At 41.7% G+C, this 15334-nt stretch overlaps 1 protein-coding gene across 1 annotated transcript in view; it reads right to left on the reverse strand.

The window, feature by feature from the left end:
* Nucleotides 1–15334, reverse strand: part of AASS (aminoadipate-semialdehyde synthase) — a 579454-nt gene that overhangs the window by 376380 nt on the left and 187740 nt on the right. The window contains exon 7 of the mRNA XM_078680774.1: nt 12685–12766. Coding sequence (XP_078536900.1) covers nt 12685–12766 — 82 coding nt within the window. The remainder of the gene's footprint in view (nt 1–12684; nt 12767–15334) is intronic.

Here is a 15334-nt window from a genome sequence, read left to right on the forward strand (position 1 = left end):
CATCGATTTCTACACCTAGTTGAAGGGACATGAGTGGAAAATAAGATAACTTTTCCAAATATGTATTTGAGCTGCCTATAGGTTGCATCAAACAGTGTTCCCAATGTGTAATTAAAAACAACATGTGGTGTACTAGCTCTGTGTAAAATGTGATGTGCACAATTATGGCAACAAACCATTTCACCATAATTTGCAGAATTAAATCCTCATTCCTAAATACTGTGTATGATTTTAAACTAGCTAACATATTAGTAACAGTCATAATACCCCATTCATCAGAAATGGAACCTGGGGTAATGATATCATCCATAGCAACTTTAAAGACATAAAGAATTTGCAATGTTTCAGTAGGACCAAAGATATCATAGGGAACTTTATCCCATACAATACCATCATGAACTGGGACAAGGGACAAGTCTCTTCTGACGTTATCGGAGGAAGAATGGGAAGTAAGAATCTCATCTACCAGTTTGGAGCACTACGATCAGGGAGATAGTGTCCATTCAACAGTAGAAAGAAAACTATAATAAATCCAATCCAAAGGAGGATACAAAAAAGGGAAGACAAATCCAACAATAGCACCAAGGAGGAATTAGCCACGTATGTGTGTTTCAGTCAAAGGACCTGTCCCTGGACACCATGCAAAGAGGTATGCAAAGAGGCCGAAGAAAAATCATAAAGGTTGGCAAAAGAACCAGAGGCAGTCTGAGGTAAAACAGGGACCTCATTATGTCACGGAGTTCCGGTAGATACCTTCGAAGGCGGTTGATAATACATAAGATCATCGCAAAGGTCAGCAGTAGAAAACAAGCACTGGCAAAGCCAATAGATGTTGGCAATGCGAGAATTATTGGCTTTGTTAACATTACTGTCCTTTAGCCATGTAGCTCAAGGGCACACTATTTAAGCATGTAAGCCGTGATTTATCCTTGTTTTCTGGGTTTCAGTGGCACAACTGTAAACATATCAAACGGAATCCTTTTCCTGCCTAAACTCAGGAGTGATCTCACTGAGAGCAGCAAGCACCAGAGTATTAAATAATTACAAAATGCTGCAGTCACGTGAGAAAATGTATAAGTCCGCATGAAAGGCAAAAGTAAAAAAATAAAATGTGTTTTTTGTTTTTAAAGCGACACACAGCAGGTATTTGCAAAAGCCAATGCAAGAGCTATTGGCTTTGACAATAACTTCTAGCCATGTGGTACAACAGTGCCACTGCTGTGCAGGATGGAAGTACAGAAAAAAATGTGCTATGAAGCGGTCATCGCTGGTAGCATCATAGCATTTTTTGTCTTTAAATTCAGTCATGCTGCACAGCAGCTGCAGTGCATTTCAACATGACTAAACAAAAGCCAATAGCTCATAGTAGGCGAGCCCGATTGATTTGCCAATGCTTGTTTTATTCAGTTCCATTAATTCACAGTTGACAACTCCAACAAGCCTATGTACCCTCTTTCACCTTACAAAGCTTCACGATTTAATTCTCATCCCACTAAACCTTTTCATTGTAAAAAAAAAAATCATGATCTCGTGGCAGCATCAATCTTGTTAAGAACTGCCTTAATCCCTAAAGCAGTTAATATGTATATTGGTTCAAATCAAGACAGAGCATTTATGCACATTGACTGGCATTAGCGCCCACTGGAAAACGCATAATGACTAGATCTATATGTCGAGTGATTTGTGCTGCTTATAACCACCAGCTGAATGTTCAGCTGCATTTGGTTCACAAAGAGCATTTTCCCAACCCAGGAAGGGGTTTTGGAGAGATCGAGTAAAGGATCAGCTCATATGTAGCAACATTTTACAGTTGTGCCAATGGTACTGTCAGAAGAATGGACCAATGGCCACCTTGAAGTGGGTGGCTTATCACGTAATGATTACACTTCAGAATGAGGACACATGTAAAAGCTATTATCCTTCGGATTAGGTTCGCGCTATATAAAACTTTATAAATAAATAAATATGGTTATGTGACTATTTACCGTAGAACACCGATTTTTAACTCTAGAGCATGGATACTCACAAACATTTCCCTGAGGACTGCAAAGTACTATCTGTGGCATGCCAGAGGGCTGCACCGATGCCAGCAATGCGAGGGTCGGGTCATGAAAGTTGGGCGCAGGGGGATGTGAAGCAGGTGCATGGTGTGAACAACAAATCAAGCCTTCATGTAACTTCGGTCTGCCACCAGCACTCTATTCTCGTGCACCAAGAATTAAAGTCAAAACATTAACTTCTAATGTAAAATGTGAGAGAGAAAGAGATACTCATCTGGTTTCTGAATTGTAAAAAACCTGGAATCAGCCCTGACTTCCCCACTTGACGAAATTGTGTGATCCCTGGCAATTGGTTAATTTCACTTTGCCTCCTATTTCTTCATTACCACACATGAGAGCCCATAAAATATACAAGTTCCGGATGTGTGCCTTAAAAAAACCTTCTCTTGCGTTTTATTTAATAAACAATATTATTCCATTTATATAACAACCAAGGCTAAACACAAGGTGCACCTGACAAATGACTCGCCTCTTGGCTTACTAATGCCATTGTTTTCAGAATGGGAACGGCATGAATATTTCCACGATCATGTTTGAAAACTATCACTGCTAATAAATGCCTCTCAATGCAGCGATCTGATCTGATCCATGAAGGTAAATTGCTCATGCATGTTATCAAAAAACACATTGTTTTAGTTTGCAGAGAGTTTATCATGTTTTTACATTTTTACATGTTTAGTGCAAGATGTCTTTAAAACTAAAGGGGTTCTTAAAGATAAGTTGTCTAGGACACCTTCTTTTCTTATTTACTGTTACTTTAGTGAATGTGTAAATAAAGTAAGCCCATTTGTTTCACAGCTTTTGAATGTTCCTGACTTGGGTGGGCTATGGGCCAAAATCTAGTAGTAGAGGGTATTGTAGAGTCACCTTTAATAGCCAAGTTGCAGCTGTTCACCAGGGGGCTGCAATTAAATGTTAGGAGGGCTGCATGCAGCTCCCAGGCTGTAGTTTGAGAATCTCTGCTCTAGAGAGTCAAACCATAATGGGAAAAAAAAAGAATCATCCTCGAGTCCCTTCACTCTAGCCTTTAAAAATCTGCAGCCGGCTCCAGGAACTTTACCTTAAATCAGCAGTAGATGGTGCCTTTCATACATGTAAATCCAGAGAAAGCATATTTGAGGCTGAGTCCTGAGGTGCTGCAATTACTTTAAGAGTTACTCATTAAACAAGGCAGAAGATAAAATAACATTTCAATTGCTTCCTTTGTTTGTCAAAAGCTGTGAAGAAACATCCAGATTGCTACCAATGCGATGCGAGGGGATGTGGCTTAAAGACAAGAGCGGTTGAATTCGGAACTGCGGGATGGGGTTGGAATCTTGGCTTCGGCTCAACATTCTGTGATTCTAGGGAAATCACGTATTCTCCCTGTGCCTACATTAAGATAAATGAATGTGTCCTTGTGTAAAGTAACTTGTGCTCATGTAAAATGTAAAGCGATCCAATACCTTCGGTCGAGTTTGCACTGTTTGCACTATAAAAAAGTTAAAAAGAAAACAAATGTAATTAACGTGTGCTTGTGATACCACAATGCTTCTAACAAGGCTCGCACTTGGCGTTCACTGTTCATCATTTGGATGTGAGGGGATGTTGCTGGGGTTAAGATGTGGCAGGTGAGAGGGGGTGAGGAGTACGGAGCAAGTGAAAACACAAGCGCCTGTGTGGATTGCTGAAATGCAAAGAACAAAAACACTCCTAAAACTGTAACAGTGGATGGGCACAAGTACTTGGTCCATGCTTTGGGGGAGGGTTAAACACAAGAAGAAGCATGACACATGCATTCCATGGACAAATGGGGACAAAGGATATGAGACCGACAGTGGAGTGAGCAAATGTTACGCCTGTGGGTGGGCTGAAGCCCACAGATGAACTACAGCACGTCTCCTCGAGACAGCGCATGAGTGGTCTAGCCAAAACCTAAAAATTATGTGCAGTAACCAGACGGCAACAGGCTACATAAAACACTAAAATAAAATTAATAATGCTACTGTAACTAGTGCTATGCAGAATTGGCAGAACTGCAAATTGTCAGCCCAGGATGAAGAGTAAAGGCTCAAGACAGCAGTTAAGTATACAGTGGAAGGCAGGCAGTTTGGATGATTAGGTGACAAACATTATGGGAGCGGACTGCAAACAAACAAAAATTCTCTCTAAGAATATCTCCTTTAGAACCTATGCAGTCTCTTTTAGGGGAACTGCTAGAGAGCAGACAAATGTTCATTACAAGTGGGCTCAGTAGACTTCCTTTGTGGGAGCACAGGGCAATCAAGTCTGGGAAAAGCAGTTGTATCTTGAGCCATTGCATTGCTAAAGCAAGCAATCTAGTAATAGGTAATCATGAACCTTTCAAATAAAATGGGGACTGTACACAAAATAATTACATTTCGTGAAGAACTGGCTTACTTTGGGTTCATTTATTATTGGTATCCTGCGCCAAAGCCAATGATCACTTGTCAGGTTGAAGAGCATGTTGAACATTATTAGGGTTTATATCCCCTTTCAAATGGTGACGGTACTAAATCCCTGCACCTTCACTAAGATCTCACCCTCTTCTCAGACCACTCCTTTACAGATCACATTGAAACAGCGGTGATCTGATCAACACAGAGGAATCAGGTCGCACAGACCACATGTAATAACCAGTGACTAGCATCTCGAGTATGTAAATATTCTTGTTATTCTGGACAAAAAAAGTAAACAAATAAACTGACCCTACTATAGGAGATTAGAGTTGTACGGTGTCTTGTACGACTCGTACGGAGTACGGCTCCTGGTACGAATCGTACTTCGTCGTACGTGCGGGATGTTTACAGGTACGATTCGTACGGGGAAAAAACGCTCCGTACAACGATTCGGAGCGCTTTTTACCGGATCGGAATCGACCCCTATATGTGCAGCTCCAAGAAGATATAGGAGACAAAACACGTAAAGCAGTGGAAAGGTGGAACACCTCGCTGGATGTACACCTCACAGAAGACGAGTGGTCTACCTGTTCGCCTTGACTAGTATGCTTAATCCAAATGGCAATTTGCGCATATTGCATTACAAATATTTTCACCAAACGTATCATACACCTACTAAGTTACACAAATACGGGCTCCGGCCTGATGCACGCTGTCAAAAATGCGGTATAGACAATGCTGATTTTATTCACCTAGCATGGCATTGCTCTCATATCAGGAATTACTGGACAGAAATTACTAAGGCACTGAGTAAGATCTTGGGTACCGCATTAGAATATACAGTTTGGAAATGTCTGCTGGGTCTAGTAACCACTATACGATCTACTAAGCTTAAATTCTGTATGATAGCGCTAGTATTGGCAAAAAGAAGAGTATCAATGTATTGGGGGAGTAAACAATATCCACAGGGTAAACAATGGATTGGAGACATGGCATATTGTAAGGATATATTGAAGACATAGGAGGAAGAACTTCCTACTGGGTTTAAACCCAGGGACTACTTACTGGCTACCTCTGGTCGATTACCTTCATCTCACCAAACTGTATGGAGGTGCTCTACTGCATGGGTTATTGTACTATGGTTGGTGATAATGCAAACGTGTTGTACTGTACTGTATTGATTATCAATGCTTATTGGAAGCCTGTAAGGTTGTTGTAAAACTGTATGACTTTAATAAAATACTTTGGATTTTTTTTTTTACAAAATAAATAAATACAAGTTGACAATGTGGTCATCCCATTATCGACAACTGCCCAAGCTTTTTCCAAATTTTCCTTAACAATTTGTCTCAAACGTGCAGCAGCTTCTTGTTGAGAAATTTACCCCATTTCATTATACCTGGCATATATAAAACCTTTTGAACGAGGACACTTGGGACCTAACAGAAAATCCTGAACATCCATATCATCAGTGTTGTAACCATTTCTGACACATTTTACCTACACTGTATATAGTGGCAGACTTACAGTGTAGTGACTGAATATACTGGGGGTCTACCCTGTTTGTTTTAAACCCTACAGAAGGGTTGAAAAAATAAGCATTACAACCATTTGTATCAACTGGCCCTAATAACCACGCATTTGAGTCAGAAAGTGAAGAATTCTACGTTCCATTCCGCGCCATCTCATTAAGTTGCTCTTCTGTGAAATTAACAAGCTGTAACCGTGCAATCAAGGGAATGCTTGGGGTATTCAAACTTTTAATATTGACAAATCCAAGACATGTAGTCTGTGGTACTGTTTTATTTAAATTTTTTATTTTGTCTAGGGATGAGAGATGCCCCAAATAAAATATCAGTGCCCTGGACCTGCCAATAGCGTGTTCTGCAAATCGATTTAAAATCAATATTTTTCTTATACTCATAACCCTATAGAGAGAGTTGTGAAATAAAAGAATCGTAATAAATCAAATTTGTTTGTATTAGCATGTTGGTCTTTGGGGAAGGCATAAGTCAATATAAATATGAAACCTAGTGTAGTAATCTGCTTGTTAAGTATTACATATTCCCTTCCCTTGCTCTCTGCCTGATGGTCAGACAATATGATGTCATTTGGAATGTGAGGAATGTTTGTACTGGTGAGAGAGCAGTTGGAGAAGATTGGCTGTGGGGCATATATTGGAACTTATTAAGATGTAACTTCTTGAATAAACTACCATCTACAAGAAATGTCCACGAGACTTCATCGATTTCTACACCTAGTTGAAGGGACATGAGTGGAAAATAAGATAACTTTTCCAAATATGTATTTGAGCTGCCTATAGGTTGCATCAAACAGTGTTCCCAATGTGTAATTAAAAACAACATGTGGTGTACTAGCTCTGTGTAAAATGTGATGTGCACAATTATGGCAACAAACCATTTCACCATAATTTGCAGAATTAAATCCTCATTCCTAAATACTGTGTATGATTTTAAACTAGCTAACATATTAGTAACAGTCATAATACCCCATTCATCAGAAATGGAACCTGGGGTAATGATATCATCCATAGCAACTTTAAAGACATAAAGAATTTACAATGTTTCAGTAGGACCAAAGATATCATAGGGAACTTTATCCCATACAATACCATCATGAACTGGGACAAGGGACAAGTCTCTTCTGACATTATCGGAGGAAGAATGGGAAGTAAGAATCTCATCTACCAGTTTGGAGCACTACGATCAGGGAGATAGTGTCCATTCAACAGTAGAAAGAAAACTATAATAAATCCAATCCAAAGGAGGATACAAAAAAGGGAAGACAAATTCAACAATAGCACCAAGGAGGAATTAGCCACGTATGTGTGTTTCAGCCAAAGGACCTGTCCCTGGACACCATGCAAAGAGGTATGCAAAGAGGCCGAAGAAAAATCATAAAGGTTGGCAAAAGAACCAGAGGCAGTCTGAGTGAAAACAGGGACCTCATTATGTCACGGAGTTCCGGTAGATACCTTCGAAGGCGGTTGATAATACATAAGATCATCGCAAAGGTCAGCAGTAGAAAACAAGCACTGGCAAAGCCAATAGATTTTGGCAATGCGAGAATTATTGGCTTTGTTAACATTACTGTCCTTTAGCCATGTAGCTCAAGGGCACACTATTTAAGCATGTAAGCCGTGATTTATCCTTGTTTTCTGGGTTTCAGTGGCACAACTGTAAACATATCAAACGGAATCCTTTTCCTGCCTAAACTCAGGAGTGATCTCACTGAGAGCAGCAAGCACCAGAGTATTAAATAATTACAAAATGCTGCAGTCACGTGAGAAAATGTATAAGTCTGCATGAAAGGCAAAAGTAAAAAAAAAAATTTGTTTTTTGTTTTTAAAGCGACACACAGCAGGTATTTGCAAAAGCCAATGCAAGAGCTATTGGCTTTGACAATAACTTCTAGCCATGTGGCCACTGCTGTGCAGGATGGAAGTACAGAAAAAAACGTGCTATGAAGCGGTCATCGCTGGTAGCATCATAGCATTTTTTGTCTTTAAATTCAGTCATGCTGCACAGCAGCTGCAGTGCATTTCAACATGACTAAACAAAAGCCAATAGCTCATAGTAGGCGAGCCCGATTGATTTGCCAATGCTTGTTTTATTCAGTTCCATTAATTCACAGTTGACACCTCCAACAAGCCTATGTACCCTCTTTCACCTTACAAAGCTTCACGATTTAATTCTCATCCCACTAAACCTTTTCATTGTAAAAAAAAAAAAATCATGATCTCGTGGCAGCATCAATCTTGTTAAGAACTGCCTTAATCCCTAAAGCAGTTAATATGTATATTGGTTCAAATCAAGACAGAGCATTTATGCACATTGACTGGCATTAGCGCCCATTGGAAAACGCATAATGACTAGATGTATATGTCGAGTGATTTGTGCTGCTTATAACCACCAGCTGAATGTTCAGCTGCATTTGGTTCACAAAGAGCATTTTCCCAACCCAGGAAGGGGTTTTGGAGAGATCGAGTAAAGGATCAGCTCATATGTAGCAACATTTTACAGTTGTGCCAATGGTACTGTCAGAAGAATGGACCAATGGCCACCTTGAAGTGGGTGGCTTATCACGTAATGATTACACTTCAGAATGAGGACACATGTAAAAGCTATTATCCTTCGGATTAGGTTCGCGCTATATAAAACTTTATAAATAAATAAATATGGTTATGTGACTATTTACCGTAGAACACCGATTTTTAACTCTAGAGCATGGATACTCACAAACATTTCCCTGAGGACTGCAAAGTACTATCTGTGGCATGCCAGAGGGCCGCACCGATGCCAGCAATGCGAGGGTCGGGTCATGAAAGTTGGGCGCAGGGGGATGTGAAGCAGGTGCATGGTGTGAACAACAAATCAAGCCTTCATGTAACTTCGGTCTGCCACCAGCACTCTATTCTCGTGCACCAAGAATTAAAGTCAAAACATTAACTTCTAATGTAAAATGAGAGAGAGAAAGAGATACTCATCTGGTTTCTGAATTGTAAAAAACCTGGAATCAGCCCTGACTTCCCCACTTGACGAAATTGTGTGATCCCTGGCAATTGGTTAATTTCACTTTGCCTCCTATTTCTTCATTACCACACATGAGAGCCCATAAAATATACAAGTTCCGGATGTGTGCTGTAAAAAAACCTTCTCTTGCGTTTTATTTAATAAACAATATTATTCCATTTATATAACAACCAAGGCTAAACACAAGGTGCACCTGACAAATGACTCGCCTCTTGGCTTACTAATGCCATTGTTTTCAGAATGGGAACGGCATGAATATTTCCACGATCAAGTTTGAAAACTATCACTGCTAATAAATGCCTCTCAATGCAGCGATCTGATCTGATCCATGAAGGTAAATTGCTCATGCATGTTATCAAAAAACACATTGTTTTAGTTTGCAGAGAGTTTATCATGTTTTTACATTTTTACATGTTTAGTGCAAGATGTCTTTAAAACTAAAGGGGTTCTTAAAGATAAGTTGTCTAGGACACCTTCTTTTCTTATTTACTGTTACGTTAATGAACGTGTAAATAAAGTAAGCCCATTTGTTTCACAGCTTTTGAATGTTCCTGACTTGGGTGGGCTATGGGCCAAAATCTAGTAGTAGAGGGTATTGTAGAGTCACCTTTAATAGCCAAGTTGCAGCTGTTCACCAGGGGGCTGCAATTAAATGTTAGGAGGGCTGCATGCAGCTCCCAGGCTGTAGTTTGAGAATCTCTGCTCTAGAGAGTCAAACCATAATGGGAAAAAAAAAGAATCATCCTCGAGTCCCTTCACTCTAGCCTTTAAAAATCTGCAGCCGGCTCCAGGAACTTTACCTTAAATCAGCAGTAGATGGTGCCTTTCATACATGTAAATCCAGAGAAAGCATATTTGAGGCTGAGTCCTGAGGTGCTGCAATTACTTTAAGAGTTACTCATTAAACAAGGCAGAAGATAAAATAACATTTCAATTGCTTCCTTTGTTTGTCAAAAGCTGTGAAGAAACATCCTGATTGCTACCAATGCGATGCGAGGGGATGTGGCTTAAAGACAAGAGCGGTTGAATTCGGAACTGCGGGATGGGGTTGGAATCTTGGCTTCGGCTCAACATTCTGTGATTCTAGGGAAATCACGTATTCTCCCTGTGCCTACATTAAGATAAATGAATGTGTCCTTGTGTAAAGTAACTTGTGCTCATGTAAAATGTAAAGCGATCCAATACCTTCGGTCGAGTTTGCACTGTTTGCACTATAAAAAAGTTAAAAAGAAAACAAATGTAATTAACGTGTGCTTGTGATACCACAATGCTTCTAACAAGGCTCGCACTTGGCGTTCACTGTTCATCATTTGGATGTGAGGGGATGTTGCTGGGGTTAAGATGTGGCAGGTGAGAGGGGGTGAGGAGTACGGAGCAAGTGAAAACACAAGCGCCTGTGTGGATTGCTGAAATGCAAAGAACAAAAACACTCCTAAAACTGTAACAGTGGATGGGCACAAGTACTTGGTCCATGCTTTGGGGGAGGGTTAAACACAAGAAGAAGCATGACACATGCATTCCATGGACAAATGGGGACAAAGGATATGAGACCGACAGTGGAGTGAGCAAATGTTACGCCTGTGGGTGGGCTGAAGCCCACGGATGAAATACAGCACGTCTCCTCGAGACAGCGCATGAGTGGTCTAGCCAAAACCTAAAAATGATGTGCAGTAACCAGACGGCAACAGGCTACATAAAACACTAAAATAAAATTAATAATGCTACTGTAACTAGTGCTATGCAGAATTGGCAGAACTGCAAATTGTCAGCCCAGGATGAAGAGTAAAGGCTCAAGACAGCAGTTAAGTATACAGTGGAAGGCAGGCAGTTTGGATGATTAGGTGACAAACATTATGGGAGCGGACTGCAAACAAACAAAAATTCTCTCTTAGAATATCTCCTTTAGAACCTATGCAGTCTCTTTTAGGGGAACTGCTAGAGAGCAGACAAATGTTCATTACAAGTGGGCTCAGTAGACTTCCTTTGTGGGAGCACAGGGCAATCAAGTCTGGGAAAAGCAGTTGTATCTTGAGCCATTGCATTGCTAAAGCAAGCAATCTAGTAATAGGTAATCATGAACCTTTCAAATAAAATGGGGACTGTACACAAAATAATTACATTTCGTGAAGAACTGGCTTACTTTGGGTTCATTTATTATTGGTTTCCTGCGCCAAAGCCAATGATCACTTGTCCGGTTGAGGAGCATGTTGAACATTATTAGGGTTTATATCCCCTTTCAAATGGTGACGGTACTAAATCCCTGCACCTTCACTAAGATCTCACCCTCTTCTCAGACCACTCCTTTACAGATCACATTGAAACAGGGGCGATCTGATCAACACAGAGTAATCAGGTCGCACAGACTACATGTAAAAACCAGTGACTGGCATCTCAAGTATGTAAATATTCTTGTTATTCTGGACAAAAAAAGTAAACAAATAAACTGACCCTACTGTAGGGAGCCCGTCAGGTATTGCTCCGCCGACCCGACGAGGAGCATCCCAAATGATGAAGCATGACACCCAACTGGGTGTGTGAGGGCATTATAATCCAATATTTGGGTTCCCAACTTTGAACCTATCTGGTCGGGTTGGTCTTGATTCCCTTGAGTTCTGACTCGGATTCCTGAGGAACAGCATAACCTTCTTTTGTAGACTTGCTTCGGGGCACTTATGCTGGACCTCTCCCAAAAAAGCCCCCCAGTCCCCTCTTTGCGTATTGACTGATTAATGTAAAACTCACATTTGGCAAAAATCTTAAGTGATATACATCATTTTACAAATTAAAAAGCTCAAACAAAAGCTGAATTTGAACCATCATTCAATGGGGGTCACTTAATATCGAATCTGTGCAAAGTTTCAACTGAAGAAACTACTAGATTTGATAAAAACTTCATCAATGGGGTTCAAGTGGAAAGTTCAGTCAAACCTTTAAATGGCTAATGATGTAAGTAAAGAATTGTCTGGCTTCTATAATAATGAGTGAACTTATAAGAATGTCTGCTAATAAGAAGATCGGGCTGGCCTTATTATGAATAATGACTGCACCGGATAAATAGAAGCAGGTTCTAAAATTGCCAGTGTGAACATTAAATGTGTAGCAAGAAGTATGGCCTGGTGGATGTTTCAGAACACTTGTTCAGACACTGTACATCAGTCTCCATCTATCTAGCCAGGGAAGGAGTGTTTAAGTTGGCTGGGCACAGACACGTTCCAGTGCAACAGGAGGATCCCCTTTTGGTGGGACTGAACTGATGTTACATATTGAAGTTCAGTTGACCCCTCTCCTTAGGGTACAGGTAAAAAGGTTCGTACCCCTTGTTAAATTCTCAGCGACCACTAGCAGTGCCCTCGTAGCCTGGAGAAGAACAGTAGGCACCATTCACTGTGCATCAGGATGCACTTGGGGCACAACAAGTCCAGCTAAGGCACGGGTTCTCTTGACAAACAACTTAAGTGGAGCACCTCCACTATGTTGGCAGCTAGGGGGTCCAATAAGGGAAAAAACACACGCTAGTTGGAAAGTCTAATTAAAGCCATGATGAGTCAACTCTGCACTGGGCTAAGACTTTCATCCATACCCTGCTCTTGCCTTATGTGTGCATGATAAATATCTTCAGAGCACAGCACAAAAGAAAAAACACAAACAAATGTTTTTGATGTATGGAATTACCTCCAGCAGTTTTGGAAACTTCTTTCAGTTCATGGGGCTCCACCAACTCATAAGGCAGCTCTTTAAACATTTCCTGGGCACCCTACAAATAAAATAGGTGATACAGTTAGTGACATATGCAACAGAATGTAAGCAATCTGAATTTCTTTTTTTGTGTGTTATACCTTCAGCACATCAATCAGTAAGGCACAAAATATTGAAGATGACCATGTCTCTGTTCCAGGAGCTAGTGCAGGCTTCGGAGCTGGGTTGCTACGTATTCGCTGCTCTGTAGGCTAAACAGCAATCTCTCTGCTGTGTTCTGCACCTTTAATTGTTTCTCATTTTGGTAGACTGGCTGCTTGACGCACAGGGCGTTACCACAGTCTCCAGCTGCCCGTGATTGGCAGTCAGGGCTTCATTTGAGAAAGACAGACTGTACTGCCAGTGCCCGAAACTGCTCAGAAGACCATGGCCGGTGCAATTAAACATTGGCACGCGGAAATCCAAGGCTTATCAGTCAGTCAGTCCGCCATAATCACTTTATTTCGACAATACAATAAATAGCATAAAAAGTATGCTACATATATATAGAAAAGTAAAAAAAGTTTAAATCATAAAATTACATAAAAGAATATACGGAGATAAAAATAGATGTATTTACAGTTTCATATTAAAGCACATATACATTTAAAAATGTGGCAATATGACATATAAGGGAGTATATAATCTTACTCACGTTGACACACAAAGCGGATTCTGTTTCCTCTTTATTCGGATGTGCTGGACAAAAGAGGCTAAACAATAGCAGATAAAGAGTTCAGCTAGGGACTTTAACACCTTCGCTGCGGCGGCTATTCCGCCGCAGCGCTAAGGGGGCGGGGCGGGGCGGGCGTGCGGCGCGCCCATGCTGGTGATGGAACCGCTCCGTCACCAGCCTCGGTTGAGCTGTGCTGATGACGGAGCGGTTCCGTCATGGCCCCGCCCGCTCAATAGAAGGCCCAGCGCAGGCGCGGCGAGCGGGCCATGACGGAACCGCTCCGTCATCAGCACAGCGCCACCGCAGCTGATGACGGAGCGGTTCAGTCATCAGCATCGAAGGAGTTAAGAAATATAGGGCTGGCCGACATTGCCTAAATTTAAGTCTGCGCATTAGCAGAGCAATGAAAGACCTCCTTTTCTCATTGTACAAACAGCAGAAAAATAAGAGGTGAAGATCGCATTGAGGAGAGTGAGAATCACATGGGCATTGCAAAAGGGCATCCGGGGAATATGTTTTTGATGGGTAGCCCAGAATAAGGGGTATATAATTCAACCGGAACCTAGTTACTAAAAATCTATGCCTAGGATGCGTTACAAATGTTAGATATGAGAGAGCCTTGAAATCTATTCTTGGTGTTAACAGGTAGAATTTAACGCTAGGCTCAGTGTAATTGGACTCCCGTCTCTTCTTTTCTAACAGTAGGTCTTTTAGTGCCGACCTCAACATGGATTTACATGTTGTCGGATCATCAAATAATTTGGCCTGGCCAATACTATAAAGGCTGTTCTTAACTAATTGAAGCCACTTTGCTTTAGATGAGCCATCAAGCTTTAAAGAGTCTCTCAGGATATCTTGCGTAAGCTTCAGTTGATCAATCAATCAATCACAGTATTTGTAAAGTGCACTACATACCCGTGAGGGTCTCAAGGCGCTGGAGGGAGGGGGGGGGCTGCTGCTACTGCTCAAAGAGCCAGGTCTTGAGGAGCCTCCTGAAGGTGAGCAGGTCCTGGGTCTGCCGTAGTTGAGTTGGGAGGGTGTTCCAGACCTTGGCAGCGAGGAAGGAGAAGGATCTGCCTCCCGAGGTGGTCGGCTGGATTCGGGGGACGGCGGCGAGGGCGAGATTGGCAGAGCGGAGCTGGCGAGTGGGGGTGTAGAAGTTGAGTCTGCTGTTCAGGTAGGTTGGTCCGGCGTTGTGGAGTGCTTTGTGGGTGTGGGTGAGGAGCTTGAAGGTGACCCTCTTGTTGACGGGGAGCCAGTGCAGGTCTCTGAGGCGGGGGGTGATGTGGCTGCGACGTGGGAGGATGAGGATCAGTCGGGCTGAGGAGTTCTGGATGCGTTGTAGTCGCTGTAGGTGTTTGGTTGGAGTTCCAGCATAGAGTGCGTTGCCGTAGTCCAGACGGCTGCTGACGAGGGCTTGGGTCACTGTTCTCCTGGTTTCGATCGAGATCCCTTCTCCACACTGGGTGCCACAAAAGGAGAGGGGCAGAAAGAATCTGGTCCGATATGAAGGGAACATCTAGTTCAAGATGGCAATTATAGGAGGAATAAGTTCTGGGAGCGCCTAAAAGGCACTTCCAGAAGTGATCCTCTACTTATTGTAAAACGGTTATAGTAGCTGTACCCCACTCAGCAGACCCATAAGAGGCAACAGATATTGTATTTGCTTCGTAGGTCTTTTTAATTACATCAATTGGTTTGAACCCAATCTTTTTTATAAACTTAAATAGGGCCCCTATAGTTTTTCCATTGAGGTCCCTTTGTTAGCCACCATATTCAACCATGTATTTTTCGAATCGTACCCCTACATTACAGAAGGAATCCACTGTCTCCAACTTCCTCCCTTCTATATTCCAATTGAGGGTTACTTTTGGCCTCACTCTTGCCACAAGTATGAAACACTTAGCTTCA

This window comes from Lissotriton helveticus, chromosome 1_1 (genome assembly GCF_964261635.1).
Source record: "Lissotriton helveticus chromosome 1_1, aLisHel1.1, whole genome shotgun sequence".
Classification (NCBI taxonomy): domain Eukaryota; kingdom Metazoa; phylum Chordata; class Amphibia; order Caudata; family Salamandridae; genus Lissotriton; species Lissotriton helveticus.